The sequence below is a fragment of the Castor canadensis genome, chromosome 8 (genome assembly GCF_047511655.1).
Source record: "Castor canadensis chromosome 8, mCasCan1.hap1v2, whole genome shotgun sequence".
NCBI classification, from domain to species: domain Eukaryota; kingdom Metazoa; phylum Chordata; class Mammalia; order Rodentia; family Castoridae; genus Castor; species Castor canadensis.
In genome coordinates this window covers 97,136,988-97,155,193 of record NC_133393.1, presented here as the reverse complement: position 1 = coordinate 97,155,193, position 18,206 = coordinate 97,136,988, and the positions used below count along the sequence as shown (strand labels likewise).

Here is an 18,206-nt window from a genome sequence, read left to right as displayed (position 1 = left end):
TCTGAGTTACATAGGAGACCCTGTCTCACAAAACCAAGGACTGGCATGTAGCCCACTGATAAGAGTGCTTTGCCTAACCTGCACAGGACCCTGATTTCCATCTCTAGTACTGTGAAAGGAAGAGAGAGAAAATTGTCTGAAACATACTAGATGAAAAAATAATTATGTTCCTATTTTAGTCATGAATGAGCTTGTATGGATAGGAAAAGAAGATTTAGTGAAAGTTCAACACTGATGATGTAAAGGGCTGAAGATGTTGCTCAAGTGGTAGAGCACTTGTGAGGTTCTGAGTTCAAACCACAGTACCACAAGAAAAAAAAGGTGCTATTTAAAGAATGATAAAAGCTAAAATTAATCATTTGAAAAAGAAATATGATCAATAAAGTAAATGTGTGGCTAACATTTGCAGTGTTATTTATAGAATTCTGACATCCTAGAACTACAGAATCACATTTATTTATTTATGCATGCTGTACTGGGTGTTGGACCTTGGTCCTTGGGCATGATAATCAAGTGGTCTGCTGCTTGAGCCCCACCCTATCCCCTCTTTTTGTATTTGGGTTTTTAATACAGTCTCACTAACTTTGTCTTGGTTGGCCTTGAACTCCTGATCCTCTGCTTCTACCTCAAGGGTAGCTGGAATTATAGGCATGTGCCACCACGTCCAGCTGAGAATAACTCTTAAAGGAAAAGAACTGGCTGGGTACTAGTGGCTCATGCTTGTAATCCTAGGTACTTGGAAGGCTGAGATTGGGAGAATTATGTTATGAGGCCATCCTGGGCAAATACTTCGAGAGACTCCCATCTCCGAAATACCCAGAGTAACAAAGACTGCAGTTGTGGCTCAGGTAGCTTAGCACCTGCTTTCCAAACACAAGTCCCTGAGTTCAAAACCTACTCCCACCAAAAAGAAAAGAAAAGAATTTAGGGATGTTTAAAAGGATGCATTGAGGGCTGGGGCATAGCTCACGTAGTAGAGCGTCTGCCTCACAAGCATGAAGCCCTGAGTTGAAACCCCTCCTCAAAACAAAAAATAACAATAAAAAGATTGATTAAAATAAAATTCTAAAGGGCCAGGTGAGGTGGTACATACCTGTAGTCCCTGCTACTTGGGAGGTGGAAATAAAATAGAATCAAGGCTCAAGGCCAGCCCAGGCAAAAGTTACTAGCGAGTTTCTATCTCATAAACAAGGTGGATGTGGTGGTGCATGCCTGTAACTTCAGGGAAGATAGAAGTAGGAGGATTGTGGTCTGAGGTCAGCCTGGGCAAAAGCACAAGATCTATCTGAAAAACAACTAAAAGCAAAAGGACTGGGGGCATGTCTCAAGTGGTAGAGTACTTTCAAGGAAAGTATGAAGACACTAAGTACAATCTTCAGTACTGCCAAAGTAAAGGAATATATGAAAAGTTTTTTTGTGGGGGGAGGAGGTGGCAATACTGGGGTTTGAACTTGGCTTCATTTTTACTAGGCAAGCACTTTACCACTTGAGCCACTCCTCCAGCCCTGAAAAGTTTGAAATAATAATTATTCACTAAGTTAGGGTTGGGTCTACACACAAATGAACTGCTTCTTTCTTGTTGGTAATTTCAGGATAGAACATTGACATTAAGTTGCCACAATTTCAGCTGATGATAGTAGTTTTGCTTGATTGTACAGCTATGATCTTTCTCTTTTTTTTTTTTTTCTTTTTGGTGAGACTGGGGTTTGAACTCAGGGCTTTGTGTATAAAACAGGCACTCTACCACTTGAACCATACCTTCAGTAGATCTCTCTTTCAGAAGTTTTTCCAAAATATAATTCTTAGACCATACAATAAATCCATTTTAAGTTTATGATTCATTGTGTTCTAGTTTATTCTGAGAGTTGTGTGACCATCACTGTAGTCTATTTTTAATATCACCCCCAAAAGAAACCTTGTGTCTATTAGCAGTTATATCCCATTCCCTTCTTCTATCCCAGTACCTAAACAACTATTGATTTTTTTCTCTCTAAACTTGCCTTCATATAAATGAAACCTTACAATACATTATCTTTTGTTACTAGTTTCTTTCACTTAGCATAATAGTTTGCTTGTTTGTTTCTTTGGTATTTTAATTTGTTTGGTTGTTTTTGAGACAGAGTCTCACTTATATCACCTAGACTGTAATCCACAATCCTCCTGCTTCAGCCTCCCAAGTGCTGGAATTACAGGCATGTATTACCATGCTGGACTTTTCTTTTCTTCCTCCAGTTCTGGGGATTGAACCTAGGGGCTTGTACATTCTAGGCAATTGTTCTACCATTAAGCTACATTGCCAGCCTAGTGTAATATTTTCAAGGTTGGTATTATAGCATGTATCACACGTATCACTATTCTATTCCTTTTTATTGTGTATAATATTCCATCATATGGATAGATCACATTTTATTTAATTCAGTTATTCGATGGATGTTTTTGTCTAATACGAATAATACTGCCATGAACATTTGTGTGCAGTTTTTTTGTGTGTGTGATATTAGGGCTTGAATTCAGGGCCCACACCTTGAGTCACTCCACCAGCCCTTTTTGTGATGGGTCTTTTTACAAATGGGGTCTCATGATCTGTTTGCCTGGGCTGGCTTCAAACCGTGATCCTCCCGATCTCTTACTCCTGAGTAGCTAGGACTACATACATTAGTCACCAGCTCCCTGCAAAAGCTGTGTTATTTGATAAGTACTCATAACTTTTTTTTTTTTTGGTGGTACTGAAGTTTAAACTCAGGGTCTCAACGCTTGCTAGGCAGTCACTCTCCTGCCTGAGCCACTCTGCCAGCCCCTGTGTATAAAGTTTTTGCGTGAATATATGTTTACATTTCTCTTGGGCATGTATCTAGGAGTGAAATTGTTAGGTCATATAGTAACTATGTATTTAACTTTTTTAGAAACTGCCGAGCTGTTTTCCAAAACAACTGCATCATTTTATATCAACACTAGCAGTAAATGTATAGACATGATGTCTAGACTCATTTTCTGCTTTTTCTTTCTCATTGTTGGATAAAATATATTTGTTCTATATAATCTTTTTATGCTATCTAATTTGATTTGAAGACTATTGACTTAACTTTATGACTTTAAAAATATTAAATAAAACTTTTATTTACTTCTGTAGGTCTGTCATCTGACAACAAGCCTATGGTATGAAATCTTTTTTTATTACTTGCAATGCCAGATCTTAACTCTACCCAGTTAATTTTAAAGTTAAAGACTTCTTTCCATGTCAGAGGGAACTGTCTTGAGATCACGGGTTTGGTAACTGTTCTCAGTATGGAGTTGTATGTCTTAAATAAAAAAATTAAAAATGTTTTTGAGGTACGGAGAGGTCAGTGTTACTATAGACATTTTCCTTCTTACCTCTACTTATTTTGAAAAGATGAATAGATTCCTTGTCCAGTCACTGGTTTTTAGATAATATCTAAGTTGGTTTTTTTTTTTTTTCTTTTTTTCTTTTTTGCAGTATTAGGGAAAGAACCCCGGATCTTGTACTTACTCGGCATGTGTTCTGCCATTTGAACTACATCCTTAGCCCCATATTGTCTAATTTTTAGCCACAAGAAAATCTGTGGAAACAACTTCTATTTGTAGATATTGGTTTTATTTATTTATTTTTTAACATTACCTTCTAAATATAAACTCAGACAGTAAAGAAGACTAAGCATTCTAGACTAAGAATGGCCTTCTGGGCCATTGTGACTAGACATGTTTAGAAAATGGAAATATGCTGTGATAAAATAGGTAAGCTTTATGAAATCCTGGCATAATGTTGCCATTCGGTATTATATATACAGTTGAAATGTTTCCTTATTAACATTATTAATAGAAGTGTTCTAAACAACCTGTGATAACAAGTCTCAGACCAGGACTTTTTGGAAGAGAATTGAGTTGGGTAGTGGAAGTATATTTGTCTTCTGAAGACGGGAGCACTGAAGTAGTAGTTTATCTTTGGCTTGAAGATAGAGTTAAGAACTACTTGCAGAGACTGTGTAAGAATTAATGACTTTGGATCATGCATGATGGACTTGTTGAGAGGTGATGATTTATTTATACATGTGGTTGCTTTTTCAAAGGGGTGTTAGCCTACTTTGATCTTAAACCCTTCTTAGGCTTTTGTCACCTTTGAGAAATGAAAGAGGCGGGGCTGAATCCTTCACTGCATTCCGGAAGAGGCATTTTAATAATCAGTGATGGGGGGATGCACAGGTGCTACTTAGTTCCTGAATTTGGCACATGGTGTATCTTTGATGTTATTGACTTTTTATTGTTATTATTTGGGACAGGGTCTCACCTTGTAGCCTGTTCTGGCCTTGAACTCAGAATTCTCCTGCCTCAGCCTCTCTCAAATGCTTGGATTATTACAGATGTGCACCACCATGCCTAGCTCTGGTGTTACAGGCTTATTTGAACTTTTAGCATAGGATCATAGTTTCTGCCTTCTCTATTTTGATTTTTAAAAGTACACCTGTGTTTTTGTAGGTTAACCTGGATAAGCTAAAGGAAAGAGCACAAAGATTTGGTTTGAATGTCTCCTCAATCTCTAGAAAGGTAATGTAGATTGGGTGTAAGTGCTTTGTGCTTTTTGTTTTTCTTCTCAATGTTAGAACAGTTTGACAGGCTTTTTTTTTTTTTTTTAATTGTTGACAGAGTTTTATATAGATTAGAAATGACTCTCCTGAGATTGTGAGATTGTAGCTGGCTTCTCAGCATTTCATTTTATATGATCCTTTGAATATCACCTTTTCTTACTGTTGATTTCATTATATGACCTGCTTCACAAGCTAGTTATTTTGTTCCTTAGATTGTTTTCATAGCTTTCACCCAGGCAATTGTCTATGTTTCATTTGGTTAAGATGAAAATTTGCTTTAACTTCTGATATAGGCATAATGGAAATTAAAAACAGGAGAAAACAGTTCTGTCTTTAGGTCACAGGTACCTAGAAACAAAGTTTAAAGGTGATGTGGAACAAAAATAATAAAAATATTTCATTCTTTCGGCTCCTGTGATAACTGACACTGTTTAGTTTATTAAGCAAGGTGACTTTGTTGACATGATCTTGGGGTGATCAGTTCTCCAGGGCATAGATGTCTTTGGAGTTTTGCTAGGAACATTAGAGAAAATGATAAAGATTCACCTTTTTGCCCAGTATATGTGTTCTCTTAATCTTTGTTCTCTGAGAATGGGAGCACATTTCTTGGTGTTTAAGTGGTGGTGCTATGTCAAATCAGAAAAAAATCATTAAAAAAAATCATTTTTTATTTCATTAGGAAGTGTTTAACTGTAGAAAACTATTGGAAGAAACTTGCCTGGCATTACTTGTTTTTTTGCTAGGGGAAAAAATGCACTAAAAGCAATCACTTGTGCCACCATAGATCACATAACTTTGCACAAAACTGTGTTCCATCTTTCTTCCTTTTATATTACAATTTATTTATTGGCTAAATTGCTTGCAGTGCTGGGGATCCATCACAAGCCCTTGCAGATACTAGGCAAGTACTGTGCCACTGAGCAACGTCTGTTTGTAGGGGCTGGGGGGGGTGGCGGGATCTTGTACTATTAAGTACTCCTGCCTCAACCTCCTGAGTGCTGGGGTTATAGGTGTGTACCTCTAGACCTAGCTTCTTTGTTTGTTTGTTTGTTTGTTTGTTTTGGCAGTACTGGGGTTTGAACTCAAGGCTTTAAGCTTGCAAGGCAGGTGCTCTACCACTTGAGCCATACACCTCCAAGTACTAATTTTTTTTTAAATTTTTTGCAGTTCTGGGATTTGAACTGAGGGCCTTGAGCTTGCCAGGCAGGCTCTGTACCATTTGAAGCACGCCTTGGTTATTTTAGAGATAGATAGGGTCTTGCTTTTTTCCCCTGGCTGGTGGAACTGCAATCCTCCTATTTATGCTTCTTGCAGTAGCTGGGATGACAGGCATGTACCACCATACCCAGATTTTTCTGTCAGGGTAGGGGTAGGGGGCGAGGAGTCTCGCAAACTTTTGTCTGGGCTGGCCTGGAATTGGGATCCTCCAGATCTCAGTCTCTCATCTAACTGGGATGACAGGCACCTGCCAATGCACCCAGCTTCCTGTTTTAGTTTTAATGGTTTACCAATAATAACAAGATCAGGTCCATTTGCCTAGCATGCTGAGATCATAGATGTTCAGTAGGAATAAACTTGCTAGTTTATGTGAAATAAGAAAGAAAAGAATTAGAGGGGTTAAGAGAGTAGTAGAATATATGATTCTTAAGCCGAAATATAGCTTTGTTAGGACGAAATACTATAATCCAAAAGTCATTCATACTGTGCCCAGATGACCAGGGAGAAGGGTGCTTTGGATCAGTAGCCCTGATCATCTATCTCCTTTCAAATATGTAGGCTAGGTATCTAAGAACCTCAGAATTAACTTCATCCTGCTGTTTAGGGAATTGTGTGTTTGTGTGTTCCTTTAGAATTTATAAAATTGAACAACATATATTCTGCTACTTAGCTCTTATGGACACATTCCTCAGAGAAATTTGTCCATCACACAATATTGTCTCACTGAGTTTTTTTTATAGTATGCATTATAGTGATACCAGTCTTTTCTTTGTCTTTCCCTAGAATCTTTCTCTATGTTTTGCCTATTTTGAGTAAAACAGATATGTTTATTGGCTTCTTGATCTTAAGCAAATGACTAAACTTCTTTGATCCTTACCCTAGTTGGGAACAGCAAATAATTGTATATTTGAAATTACCTAACCTACTGATGCTTTTACCCTCTGTAAATGTTTGTTTCGTCTTTTCTTAGTTCTATTGGCACATTGACTTGATTTTTTTTTTTTTTTTTTTTGCGGTACTGGGGTTTGAACTAAGACCTCAAGCTTGCTAGATGCGCTCTACCACTTGAGCCACTTGTCCGCCCTTTTTTGTGTTGGGTATTTTCTAGAGAGAATATCAAACTATTTGCCATGGGTGGATTTGAACTGCAATCGTCCTGATCTTTGCCTCCTGAGTAGCTAGGATTACAGGCATGAGCCACCAGCAGCCAGCTGCCTTTTTGATCTTAATTGAGTTAATTAGCTTCTGTGTTTTAATTGATCATTAATTAGATTTCAGTTCCCATTTTAAATCTCTGAAGGTTTGTGATCTGGTAATGGTAACTGGCAGAACTCTGATTATGAGCTCCCTTCTCTATAACATTCACTGTCAATATGAATATTGTGTGTGTGTGTGTGTGTGTGTGTGTGTGTGTGTGTGTGTGCGCGCGCGCTAGAGTAATATTTCTTAAATGGCCTTTTTAAAAATCATTTCCAAAAGACTAGTTTTTAAATTTTTCTAGTTCATTGCTGAGTGATACTTTTGTAAAATACAACTAAGATATCCCAGCAGTATTAAATTACTCTGGCAATTTGTAAACACTTTTAGTTTCTTTCTGTTTTTTTGTTTTTTTTTTTTAATGGGTCCTTTTCAAGGTAGGGTCTCACCAACTGTTTGCCCTGGCTGTCTTCAAACTGAGATCCTCCTGATCTCTGCCTCCTGAGTGGGTAGGATTATAGGTGTAAGCCACTGGTACCTGGCAAACTTTCAGTTTCTGAACTTACTGCAAACTAGTATGTTTGGAGAGCAGTACCAGGAGACAGAAGACCACCAGCAGCACTTTACTAGAATATATATTCTTTCAGGGACAGATTTATTTGGAGATTTGTGACTTTTGAAGTGTGTATGTTCTCATTTACATGGACTATAAATCTTTTTTTTTCTTCTTGAGACAAGTTCTCACTGTGTAGCCCAGGCTACCTTTTAACTTTCAGTCCTCTGTCCTCCGTCTTCCAGGTGCTGGGATTACAGGTGTGTACCACCATTCTTGGCTGGACCATAAATTACAATGTTTCACAGCTATCTAATTTCGACAGTTTGCTCTAATTTTCCTCATAAGTCATCCCATAAATGTTGTTTTGCTATCTAGACCTGCACTGTTCAATGCATTTTACATTAAGCAGCCACATGTGGCTAGTTATTATGTATTAGACAGCTCAAGTCTAGCTTCTGTCTCTCCCTCACTTTTGTTTTGGGGTTTTTTTTTTTTTGGCTCGCTAGACAGGTACTCTTATCACTTTTGTCATATCCCCGACCTTGTACTGGGGTTTGAACTAAGGACCTTGAGTGCTTGCTAGGCAGGTGATCTACTAGTTGAGCCGTTCCCCCAAGCCCTTGGTTTTGGTGTTTTTGGGATAGGGTCTCACTGTGGAGCCAAGGCAGGTGCCCTACCGCTTGAGCCACTATACTATACTCGTGTGTGTGTGTGTGTGTGTGTGTGTGTGTGTGTGTGTGTGTGTGTATTTTCAAGATAGGATCTTGTGAACTATTTGCCTGGGCTGGTTTTCAATGACGATACTCCTGATCTCTGCCTCTTGAGTAGCTAGGATTACAGATGTGAGCCACCAGCACCTGGCTTTTTAACTTTATATAGAATTCCTTTATCAGACCATAAATTTATTTAGACCACAGTTTCTGTAGCCCAGAATTTTAAAAATAATTCTAGAAAATGTAAACATTTTCAAAATGAATCTAGAAGAAGAGAAGTTGGAAGAAAGGAAGTAAAAGATAGAAACAAAGGAAAGATTCTTTTCTTTTCCCTCAAGTAACTTTTTTCCTAGAACTTGGTGTTATGCCTTTTTTTTTTTTTTAAATAAAGACAAGATCTTACAATGTAACCCAGGCTTGCCTTAAACTCTCAATCCTCTTGCCTCAGCTTCCCAAGTACTAGGATTACAGATGTGTACTACCATGCTCTGCTGTATTCAGTGTTCTAGAACTAAATCTTGAAATTGAAGCTGGTTATGTTCTCTGGGGAGTTGCCTGGTTCTAGATCTTGTGCTTAGCTGTTGATCTTTCACTGAAGATGAGTTACACCTCATATTTGGTTAATTAGCCAAAGCTTATGACATGATTAAGTTTTACAGCCATATCAGCACACTTTTAGCCCCCTCATCTTGGGATTTCGGGTTCCATATAGCCTATAGTTTGGCCACTTGTCTTTCAGTTTTATACTTTTCTTCATTACAGATTTTATTCAGCAAGGTATGGGACAAATAGTGGTGGTTAGTAATAATTAGTGTGGAGTTACCTCTTCTCTACCCCAGTGTTCCAGATAAGACAATGAGAAACCTACCCTGTTGTCTCCTTTGCACAGGGCTTGTGTTTGCTTTCTTTTCAGTATATTTGGGTACAGATCAGTATTCATGAATAAAGAAAGAAAGACGTGTAAGAGCAAACAAACCAAAGATCAAGTGATGTTTATGACTTTTTAAAGTTACAATCTGCTCATCTCTTCATATTTTGGGTTTATAACTTGAGCATTACAAATTTGAGGAAACAATTTCTGCTGTTCTTTCATGTTGGCTTTTGCATAATTATTCATATATTTCAATTCAGCTCTCCTAGCACACCTATACATATTAGGCATGACATAGAAACTTAAAGAAATCTGGCTTCCCACACTTACTACTCACTCTCTCCCTCCAAAATCATCTTCCTTCTTTTTCTTTGCCCAATAAAAGTCTCTCCATTCATGTTTGTAGCTTAGCTGTCCATGAATAGGATCCTGTTGGTTTAGGATAATGGGAAGTGACAGAGCAAAGAATGGCACTGGCATTTATAGACATTTTTTACACAAGAGGCTGTAAATTGTCCTTCCAATTCTTTGGGCTATTTGAGGATAGAATGACATGCCTTTTCTCATATATGCTTCATGGTGACTATGGACTAAGAAATCTCTCACCCCCTCAGACAAAACAAAACCCAGATAAATAAGATCTGCCTGATTGATTCTGATTGATCACCAGCTTCATTTTTAGTCTTGTGCTTGACTGGTTGTTTTTTTCTCTGTCAGTTTTCCATGCCTCCCAAGAGAAGTATTTGGGGTAGTCTTATTGGTGAAGAACAGGACTTGGCCTGGTACATAAGGAAACTCATCTTTGAAAGGAGTGAGAGTTGGGTAGAGGAAATGGAGATGGTAAATGAGTTCAGTTGTTACGTGATGGTCAAAGGACATCAGTTTTGGTAAAACCTAAATCTGGACTCTGACCTGTTATAATATGAGTGGGTTTTTTTTTCCCCCAAACATTGGCGCACTTGGGAAAGTGAAACTTCGTATTTTAGGAAGTTACAAAAAAATCCATCTAGGTGTTTTTTTTTTTTTTTTAAAGAAAGCAAAACAGACAAACAAAAACTTAGACACTACACAGAACACTGGAGTGTGGTTGATTTTCTTCTTCCTTTCCAGGAATATAACCAGGATGTGTTAGTGATTCTTAATTGGTGGTAGAAGACATAAAGCATCTTGTATCCCTGTTGACTTTAGTTCATCTTCCTTTTTGTTGTACTAGAATATTACCAGGTTTTCCCTACACCTATACCTCTTCATATAGGTAACTAACTGTCCTACCAAATTATCTTTTTGTGTGTGTATGTGTGTGGTGCTGAGGATTGAAACGAAGGCCTTTTTTTTGTGTGTGTACTCAGGGCCTTCACCTTGAGCCGCTCCACCAGCACTTTTTTGTGATTTTTTTTTTTGAGATAGGGTCTTACATGCTGTTTGCCCGGGGTTGGCTTCAAACTGTGATCCTCCTGATCTCTGCTTCCTGAGTAGCTAGAATTACAAGCACACTCTACCACTGAACTGTATCTCCAAGCCTCTAATAAGTTATCTTAAGGCCTATAAATGCTGAAGGCTACTTTTCTCTGGTTTGTGGCTTTTGGCAGTTTTCCTCCCTGATGATTAAGGTCTGTGTAACACAGCATCAGAATATTAAAAGTTTGCAAACAAACTTAACTGTTCCTCCACTGACCAATTTCCTATTGCTGAGGCTCTAACTATAGGCAGTAGCTATGTATGAATGTATTTTTTTTTTTTCTTCCCCAGTACTGGGATTTGAACTTAGGGCCTTGAGCTCGCTAGGCAGGTACTCTACCACTTCAGCCATATCCCCAGCCTTTTTTTTGCTTTATTTTTTAGGTAGGGTCTTGTGGTTTTGCCTGGGGCAGGCCTCAGACCCTATGATCCTTCTAACTTCAACCTCCTATGTACCTGGCATCACAGTTGTGTGACATCATACCCGGCTTCTTGGTTGAGGTGGGGTCTGGCTATCTTTTTGCCTGGACTGACCTTGAATCTCAGTCCTTTTGTCTGCCTCCCTAGTAGCTGGAATTACAAGCAGGAGTCACCAGGTCCATCATGTGTATGTTTTTCTGGAGACAAAACCTAGGGCTTTGCTCATGCTTAACAAGCATTTGACCACAAAGCTTACACCCCCATCCCTAGAATATTTTTTTCTGGGGCGGGTGGTGTTTACTGGGTTTGAACTCAAATCTTCACAATGGCTGGGCAGGCTGTTCTACCACTTGAGTCATACCTTCAGTTCCCTAGAATACCCTTAGTAGCTGCAGTAATTATTTCATGAACTTTTTGTATTATATCTTTGCTTATTATTATTTGAAGATGAACTACAGGCTGAGAGAGATACTAGGATACTCTTGCCACTTACTAGCAAGTTGCAACTCTCAGTCACCCGTTTGATCATCGGGTTAAACAACCGGTACTCTATAGTGTACTGTGTTGCTAAGCTGTGATGTTCAGTAGATTAGGTGTATTAAATGCATTTAAAAATTTTTTTTTTCAATTTTTATTTTTTTTGGTGTACTGGCGTTTGAACTCAGTGCCTCATGTCTGCTTGGCAGGCACTCTACCACTTGAGCAATGCCTCCAGCCATTAAATACATTTTTGGCTTACAATATTTTCAGCTTGTGTTAGGTTTATTGGGACAACCCCACTGTAAATTGAGAAGTATCTTCTATGGTAGAGATAGCAATTAAGGTTGAACATTATAGAGGGTGAATTTCAGGAAGATCTACAAATTACCCTCACATAGTTTTCAGGATTTGGGTAACATTTCTCAGAACATTTTAATGCTTAACAAAAATTTAACCTTGCCTTTAAATTCCCTTCTAATTCATAATACTTTGAAAATAAGCATGTGGTGTTTTCAAGGAGAGACACAGTGTATAATCATCTATCTTTTTTTTCTCTTCCTCTTTAAGGTAAAAATATAAACTCTCTCCATCCACTGCTCCAATGGAACAAACCTTGAGGGAGTAGTAAAGGAACTGTTTAAAGAGGAAACAATAGGACAAACTCTCTGACCTCAGTTTATCCAGTCATCTGGTTCTTCATTTGTCTCTGCTGAGGAACAGAACTTGTCTTTTGTCTGTAACACAAATACATCTTCACCCTTTCCCTTCCCACCCCCCTTCCCCCCCTTCTCATTCCCTTCTATTATGGTTCCAATCAATGATGTCATTATGTATGCCATTCAACTGCTGTTGAGCCACTTGGCTATAGGAATTTGGAGGAGCAAAGGGGCAGAATAGAATTTTTTTTTTTTCTTTTGCCCAGGGCTCTTGAAAATGTATTCTAATTTTAACTAGAGAAATAGAGGAGTAGAGTTTTTCTTTGCTCAGCTTCTCCTTCTACTTTCCCACTATGCCCTAACGTTAGACATACACTTTTCACTTAGGAAAAGTATAAAGGAAAAAAGCCAAATGGACAAATGTTAGGAATATAAATTGAACACTTTGTAAGAGGGAAAATTTTTAAATGGGGAAGCAAGGTGGAAGTTTGGATGCTATGTCAGTATTCATGGTCATGTTTACCATAAACTGGATATTTGGGAAGTTTAGATATGGTTAGACTTCTCTAAAGCTACATGGTTGAGACTACTAAGATCTTGTACTCTTTTATTTTATTTTCACTCTGATTTCATTCATTGAATGTGAGCCCAAAAAACTATAGGTAAAATTTGTATTAAGAAAAACTCTTTTCCCCTGTTTAATACTCTACCCCCCACTAATGTTTTTGCATCCCTTCCTCTTAAAGTGTCAGAACTGATGACTTTGGTAGAAAACAGATTTTATGCTTCCCTAGTGTCCTGCTTTGCCCCAAGAGAAAACACTTCCTGAAAAGTGGGGAAATGCTGGATTTTGTTGAGTTTATTTTAAATACCTTCATTTCTTTTTGCCAGTCAAGTTTTGGAGGTAGGATCATTCCCTGAGTGAGTTGTTTTTGTTTTTTGGGTTTTTTTAATTCCATTCTTGTACAGATAAGTTATTTTTTAAGTCACATTGTGTATCTAGTTGTAGTTGATAACAAAATTGCGTGATCAGTAACTGACCTGACTTTTTTAAGTAGAACAATGTCTACTTACTCCTAGATGCTCCCTAGCTGTGGAGAAATATAAGCTAACTGTTTGAATCCAAATATAGCCATCCTGTATGGAAGGAAACAAAGTGGTGGGTGGGAGGGTACTTTTTGAGTGGGGGGTGTGTATTAGGCATTTTTGGTAGGAAACTGTGGTCAAAGGCTTCTCATGATGTGAGAACTCTTTGCAGTTTAGGAATGTTTAAGATACATTTTAATACTTGAAGGGTTAACACTTTAGTGTTGATGTTTGGGCTGGCTTTGATAAAGGAGCTTAACAGTCATATATAAGGATGAATTCAGATAAGATTTAATAATTACATGATAGTTCTTTTGTTTTTGGTGGTACTGGGGTCTGAACGCAGGATTTCGTGCTTGCTAGGCAGGTACTCTACCACTTGAACCACCCCCTCAGCCCTTTTTTGTGTTGGGTATTTTTGAGATAGGGTCTCTTGAACTATGTGCCATGGCTGGCTTTGATATCTCCTGATATCTGCTTCCTGAGTAGCTAGGATTATGGGTGTGAGCCACCAGCTCCTGGCTGATAGTTCATTTTCTTACATATTCACCAAATAACACAATTGCTTTTCATGCCTGAAAGATGATGGTAGTGATTATTATAAAGTACTGAAGCCTTATTTTTAGCATAAACTGTTAATGGTAGTGATATTTATAAACTATTGAAGCATTATTTTTAATATAAACTGTTAAAATCTAGAAGATGTTAATTTCTTTCTTCCTCTCCATTTTCAATGCTACTCTTTTCTCACTTTTTCTTTTTAAAAAAATAGTACTTTAAAGCTGGGTGCTGGTGGCTCACACCTGTTATCCTAGCTGCTTGGGAGACTGAGATTGGGAGACTTGCAGTTCAAGGCCAGCCCGGTCAGATAGTTCTTGAGACCCCGATCACCAAAATAACCAGAGTAAAATGGACTGGAAATGTGGCTCAAGCATTAGAAAGCCCTGAGTTCAAATTCCAGTCCCGCACACAAAAAAATTTATATATATATATAAATTTATTTATATATTTATATAAATAAATTTATAAATTTATTAATATATTTATAATTATTATAAATTAATTTTATAATTAATTGATTATATAATTAATTTTAATTAATTATAATTAATTTATAATTAATTTTATGAATTAATAATTTATAAATTAATATATTTATTAATTTATAAATTATATAAATATATAAATTTATATATATATATATATATATATATATATATATATATATATATGTAGTATTTTAGCCAAATCTTACCTTTTCATTCCCAGAGCAGATTATTACTACAGAAATGGAAATGCATTTGCAGTGTTCTCCATTTAGAGTTCACATCTAATATTAAACCTTTAAATCTCTAGGAATGGAGATGTGGCTTATTTTTATCTGCTTTTTAATTTCTCTCCACAGAGATGTGTTATTGAGGAGATTATGTTTGAAATGCTTCATTTGGACTTTAGAAAGTATTTTGGTGGAGACCTTAGGGTTTGAAGTAGAGGCAGTTACAGAATTCTTATTATCATGCCCCTGGTTAGATTTGTAGTTGCTGAGGAGAAGGTGCAGTTGCAAATGAATATAACTATAAAATAATAGACTTTATAGGATGGACTTCCCTAGTGCTCTAGAGGAATAAGCAAAATATGTGAGCCTTATGAGAAGTCTGTTTAACCTCTTACTTCATTATTATTTTTGTAGCTTAAATTTCAGGGATTCACTTAAGCCACACTTCTAGTCTTTTATACTCTGGTTATTTTGGAGATTGGGTCTCGGTTTTTTAATTTTTTTTGCCCAGGGCAGCCTAGACTGTGATCCTCCTATGTTAGGCTTTCTGTTGTCCTTGGGATGAGAGGTGCATGCCACTGCACCCAACTTTTTCTCCATTGAGATGGAATCTTGAAAACTTTTTTGCCCTGACTGATTTTGAACTGTGATCCTTCTGATCTCAGCCTCCCAAGTTGCTGAGATTACAGAAGTGAGTCAGCTGACCCCTGGCCCCACTTTATTGATATTCCTTTTTTTTCTATCAGTTGTGTAGGAAAAAAAATGCCTTTGTGTGCTCGCCATTCACTTTTGCCCCAGATCTTGTTTTTACTTTTTTTTTTGTGGTACTAGGGCTTGAACTCAAGATACACTGTGGGCCTTTCCACTGGCCCTTTTTTATGATGGATTTTGTTTTGTTTTGTTTTGTTTTAAATAGGGTCTTGCAAACTATTTGCCCTGGCTGGTTTCAAACTGTGATCCTTCTGATCTCTACCTCAGTAGCTAGGATTACTGGCACCGGCTTTTTTCTTTTCTTTCTTTTTCTTTTTGTTTTGTTTTTTTTTTTTTAATAGACAGGGTCTTCAATATGTAGCATAGGCTGGCCTCAAACTCTTGATGCTCCTGTCTTTGCCTTCTGGATGCTGTGATTATAGTCATGTGCCACCATGCCAGGCTTCCCCCCCCACCCCCACCCAGCATAGGCTCTATGTTGCACACAGCCTCCAACTCCAGAACATAAGCCATTCTCCTTTGGCATTTTTTTCCTTGTATTAAACTATCCTGGTAAAAGATTCTGAATACTTTTCTATTTGAGAAAAAAGGTTTTTTGGTTTGTTAGTTGGATTTTTGTTGTTGATATGTTTTGTTATATGTGTTGGGGATTGAACCCAGGGCCTTGGCATGCTAGACAAGCACTCTACCACTGAACTACATCCCCAGCTCTTCTATTTGAATTCTAGGAAGATAGTAAGACAGGTGTGCTACTCAGCCCCTCTGTTATTCCTTCACAGCTTTGTTTTTACCTTCACATCCCTGCAGCTTAAGTATCTGTAGAAAGAAAAGCATAAACTTTTTTGGAAGGCCCTTAGTGTTTGTGGGGGAAAATGGAACCAGATGGCAGTCTTATTTAGATTTGAGAATTTTAAAAAAAAATTTGTTCTGTAAGCTGGGCGTCGGTGGCTTATACCTGTAATCCTAGCTACTTAGGAGGCAGAGATCAGGAAGATCACAGTTTGAAGCCAGCCTGGGCTGGCGGAGTGGTTCAAAGTGTAGGCCCCGAGTTCAAACCCCAGTATTGGGAAAAAAAAAAAATTGGTCTGTAATTTGTTAAAGATATTTGCAATTATTCCCAAGTATGGCTGCTGCATGGAAATAAGGATCACCAGAGGGACCCTTTAAAAAATTATAGTTCTGTAGGCCTGCTCTTTTGAGATTCAGATTTATTAGGTTGGGGTTAAGCCAGGAATCTGCATTTTTAAATACTCCAGGTGAAAAGACTTTTTCCCGTGCTTATTCTAAATTTCTGTGCTCAGGTAACTGTCCTTTGTTTCTTCATTCTCTGTGTATTTTGGCTAAGGCAGCATTCACCTCCCTTCAAAAGTTTTAGCTTTCCTCTTTTGACTTCTTGACATTTCTGCCAAGCTCTGCATCACTTATCCTTAAAAGCAGCAGCTTCCTGGCTTTTAAGGGAGGGAGGTGGGGACTTTTAATAGAAACTCAGTTTCCGGGGGTCTCAAGTGTGAAGCCTTCATTTCCTCCACCTGCTTTGCTTTGTCCTATAGTCAGCTAGAGCAAGACCGAGACGACCTCCTCTGGTGCTGAAGTTTGGGGGGGGGTGCGGTGGGGAAAGAGCTTGATTTGGATGTGAGAAAGAAAGTAATAGGAGCTGGTGAGACAGAAGAGTGTTTGGTTCTGAGATGTAATTTTGAGCTTCAAATCCTGTGAAGACAGGAGGCGATAACAGTTCTTGATGGTCTCTAATTCCAGTGAGCTTTATAGTTTCTTGCACCATGCTAATCCTAGAAAGTTGGTTCTAATCTCACTGTTGGAAGTTTTGAGAGTAAGACAGATCATTGAAGAGGTGTTATGAGTATGTGTGTAGAGTGTTGGAGTATCTCCTGAGCATGTATTTGCTAAGGGGGAGGCATACTTTTCTAAGTCTAGTCCTTTACTCTTTAGATTGCCTAGGCTATATGCATTAGTTTTTGGAACCACCCCATGTTCTGTGGTATGGTTGGAATAAATACTAAGGAATAAACAAGTTCAGATGGATATCAGAAACTGGGGTGGGAATGTGACAGCTGTGTATTCAAACACTGAAGTGTTCCTGAGGGAAAAGCCATCAGTTGTCATTCATTCTGTATGAAATTAGAAGCTCACCTACCCTGAAGTGTTTCATAACCTTTACCTCTGGGAAGTCAAGCCTACGTCATTGTTGTCATTAATCTACCATTGCCTGAAAGCCCCCAAGGTCTGCTTTTCATCCTGTCATCAGTCACATGGCAGTGGGATTCAGGAAAGTAATCCTAAAACTCCAGCTTTTTCTTCTTGCCTTGCTACTTTACATTCCTTTGGAAAATCAGATTGGTCTGAGAACTGCTAATATCTTAGTATTATAATTCATTTACAAAAGACTGCAGTTATTTGTTATTTTTTGTAAAATGTAACTGTCTTGGGCTGGGTATAGTCCTGTTGTAGAATGTGTGCCTAGTATGTGTAAGGCCCTGCCCCACCCACCTCCCCCAAAATTGACCATTTTAGCTCACTATCAGTCTCTCTTCCATTGCTCCAGAAAGGACTTTTGAGGGAAAAAAGTAGTGCCTGAGCGTCCCTCAAATGTTTCTTTTTACTTGTGAATATGTCTCTGAATTTTTTAGGCTGAATTTGTCCTTTTCTTCTATGGTATAAGGGGGGGTGATGTGTGAGTGAGTTTTTTATACCAGCCAGGAACAGTGCCTAGCTGGGTCAGTTCTTTGGCTTTCTTAGAATAGTGAGGATATTTCTTATTTGAATCCAGCAAATACCTTGCCTTGTATTCTTGGAATTTCTGAGTTCAGTTTTTCCAACTGTGCCTGGGTTACACTTTAGATCACTATTTTGTTTCTAGTTTCTTTTTATGATCCAGAGTAGCACTGGTAAATAAGACTGAAGGAGGTGAATGCTTTGAATATCCAGCCCACAGGGTGCTAATTACA

At 38.0% G+C, this 18,206-nt stretch overlaps 1 protein-coding gene across 2 annotated transcripts in view; it reads left to right on the top strand.

Annotated features, from left to right (window-relative positions):
- The window catches only part of Sarnp (SAP domain containing ribonucleoprotein), a 49,886-nt gene that overhangs the window by 21,192 nt on the left and 10,488 nt on the right, over positions 1–18,206 (top strand). Inside the window, exons 8-9 of one of the 2 annotated variants that reach the window (XM_074083578.1) lie at positions 3,131–3,156; positions 4,492–4,560. In XM_074083578.1, coding sequence (XP_073939679.1) covers positions 3,131–3,156; positions 4,492–4,560 — 95 coding nt within the window. The remainder of the gene's footprint in view (positions 1–3,130; positions 3,157–4,491; positions 4,561–18,206) is intronic. The other variant, XM_074083579.1, reaches the window with a different exon arrangement.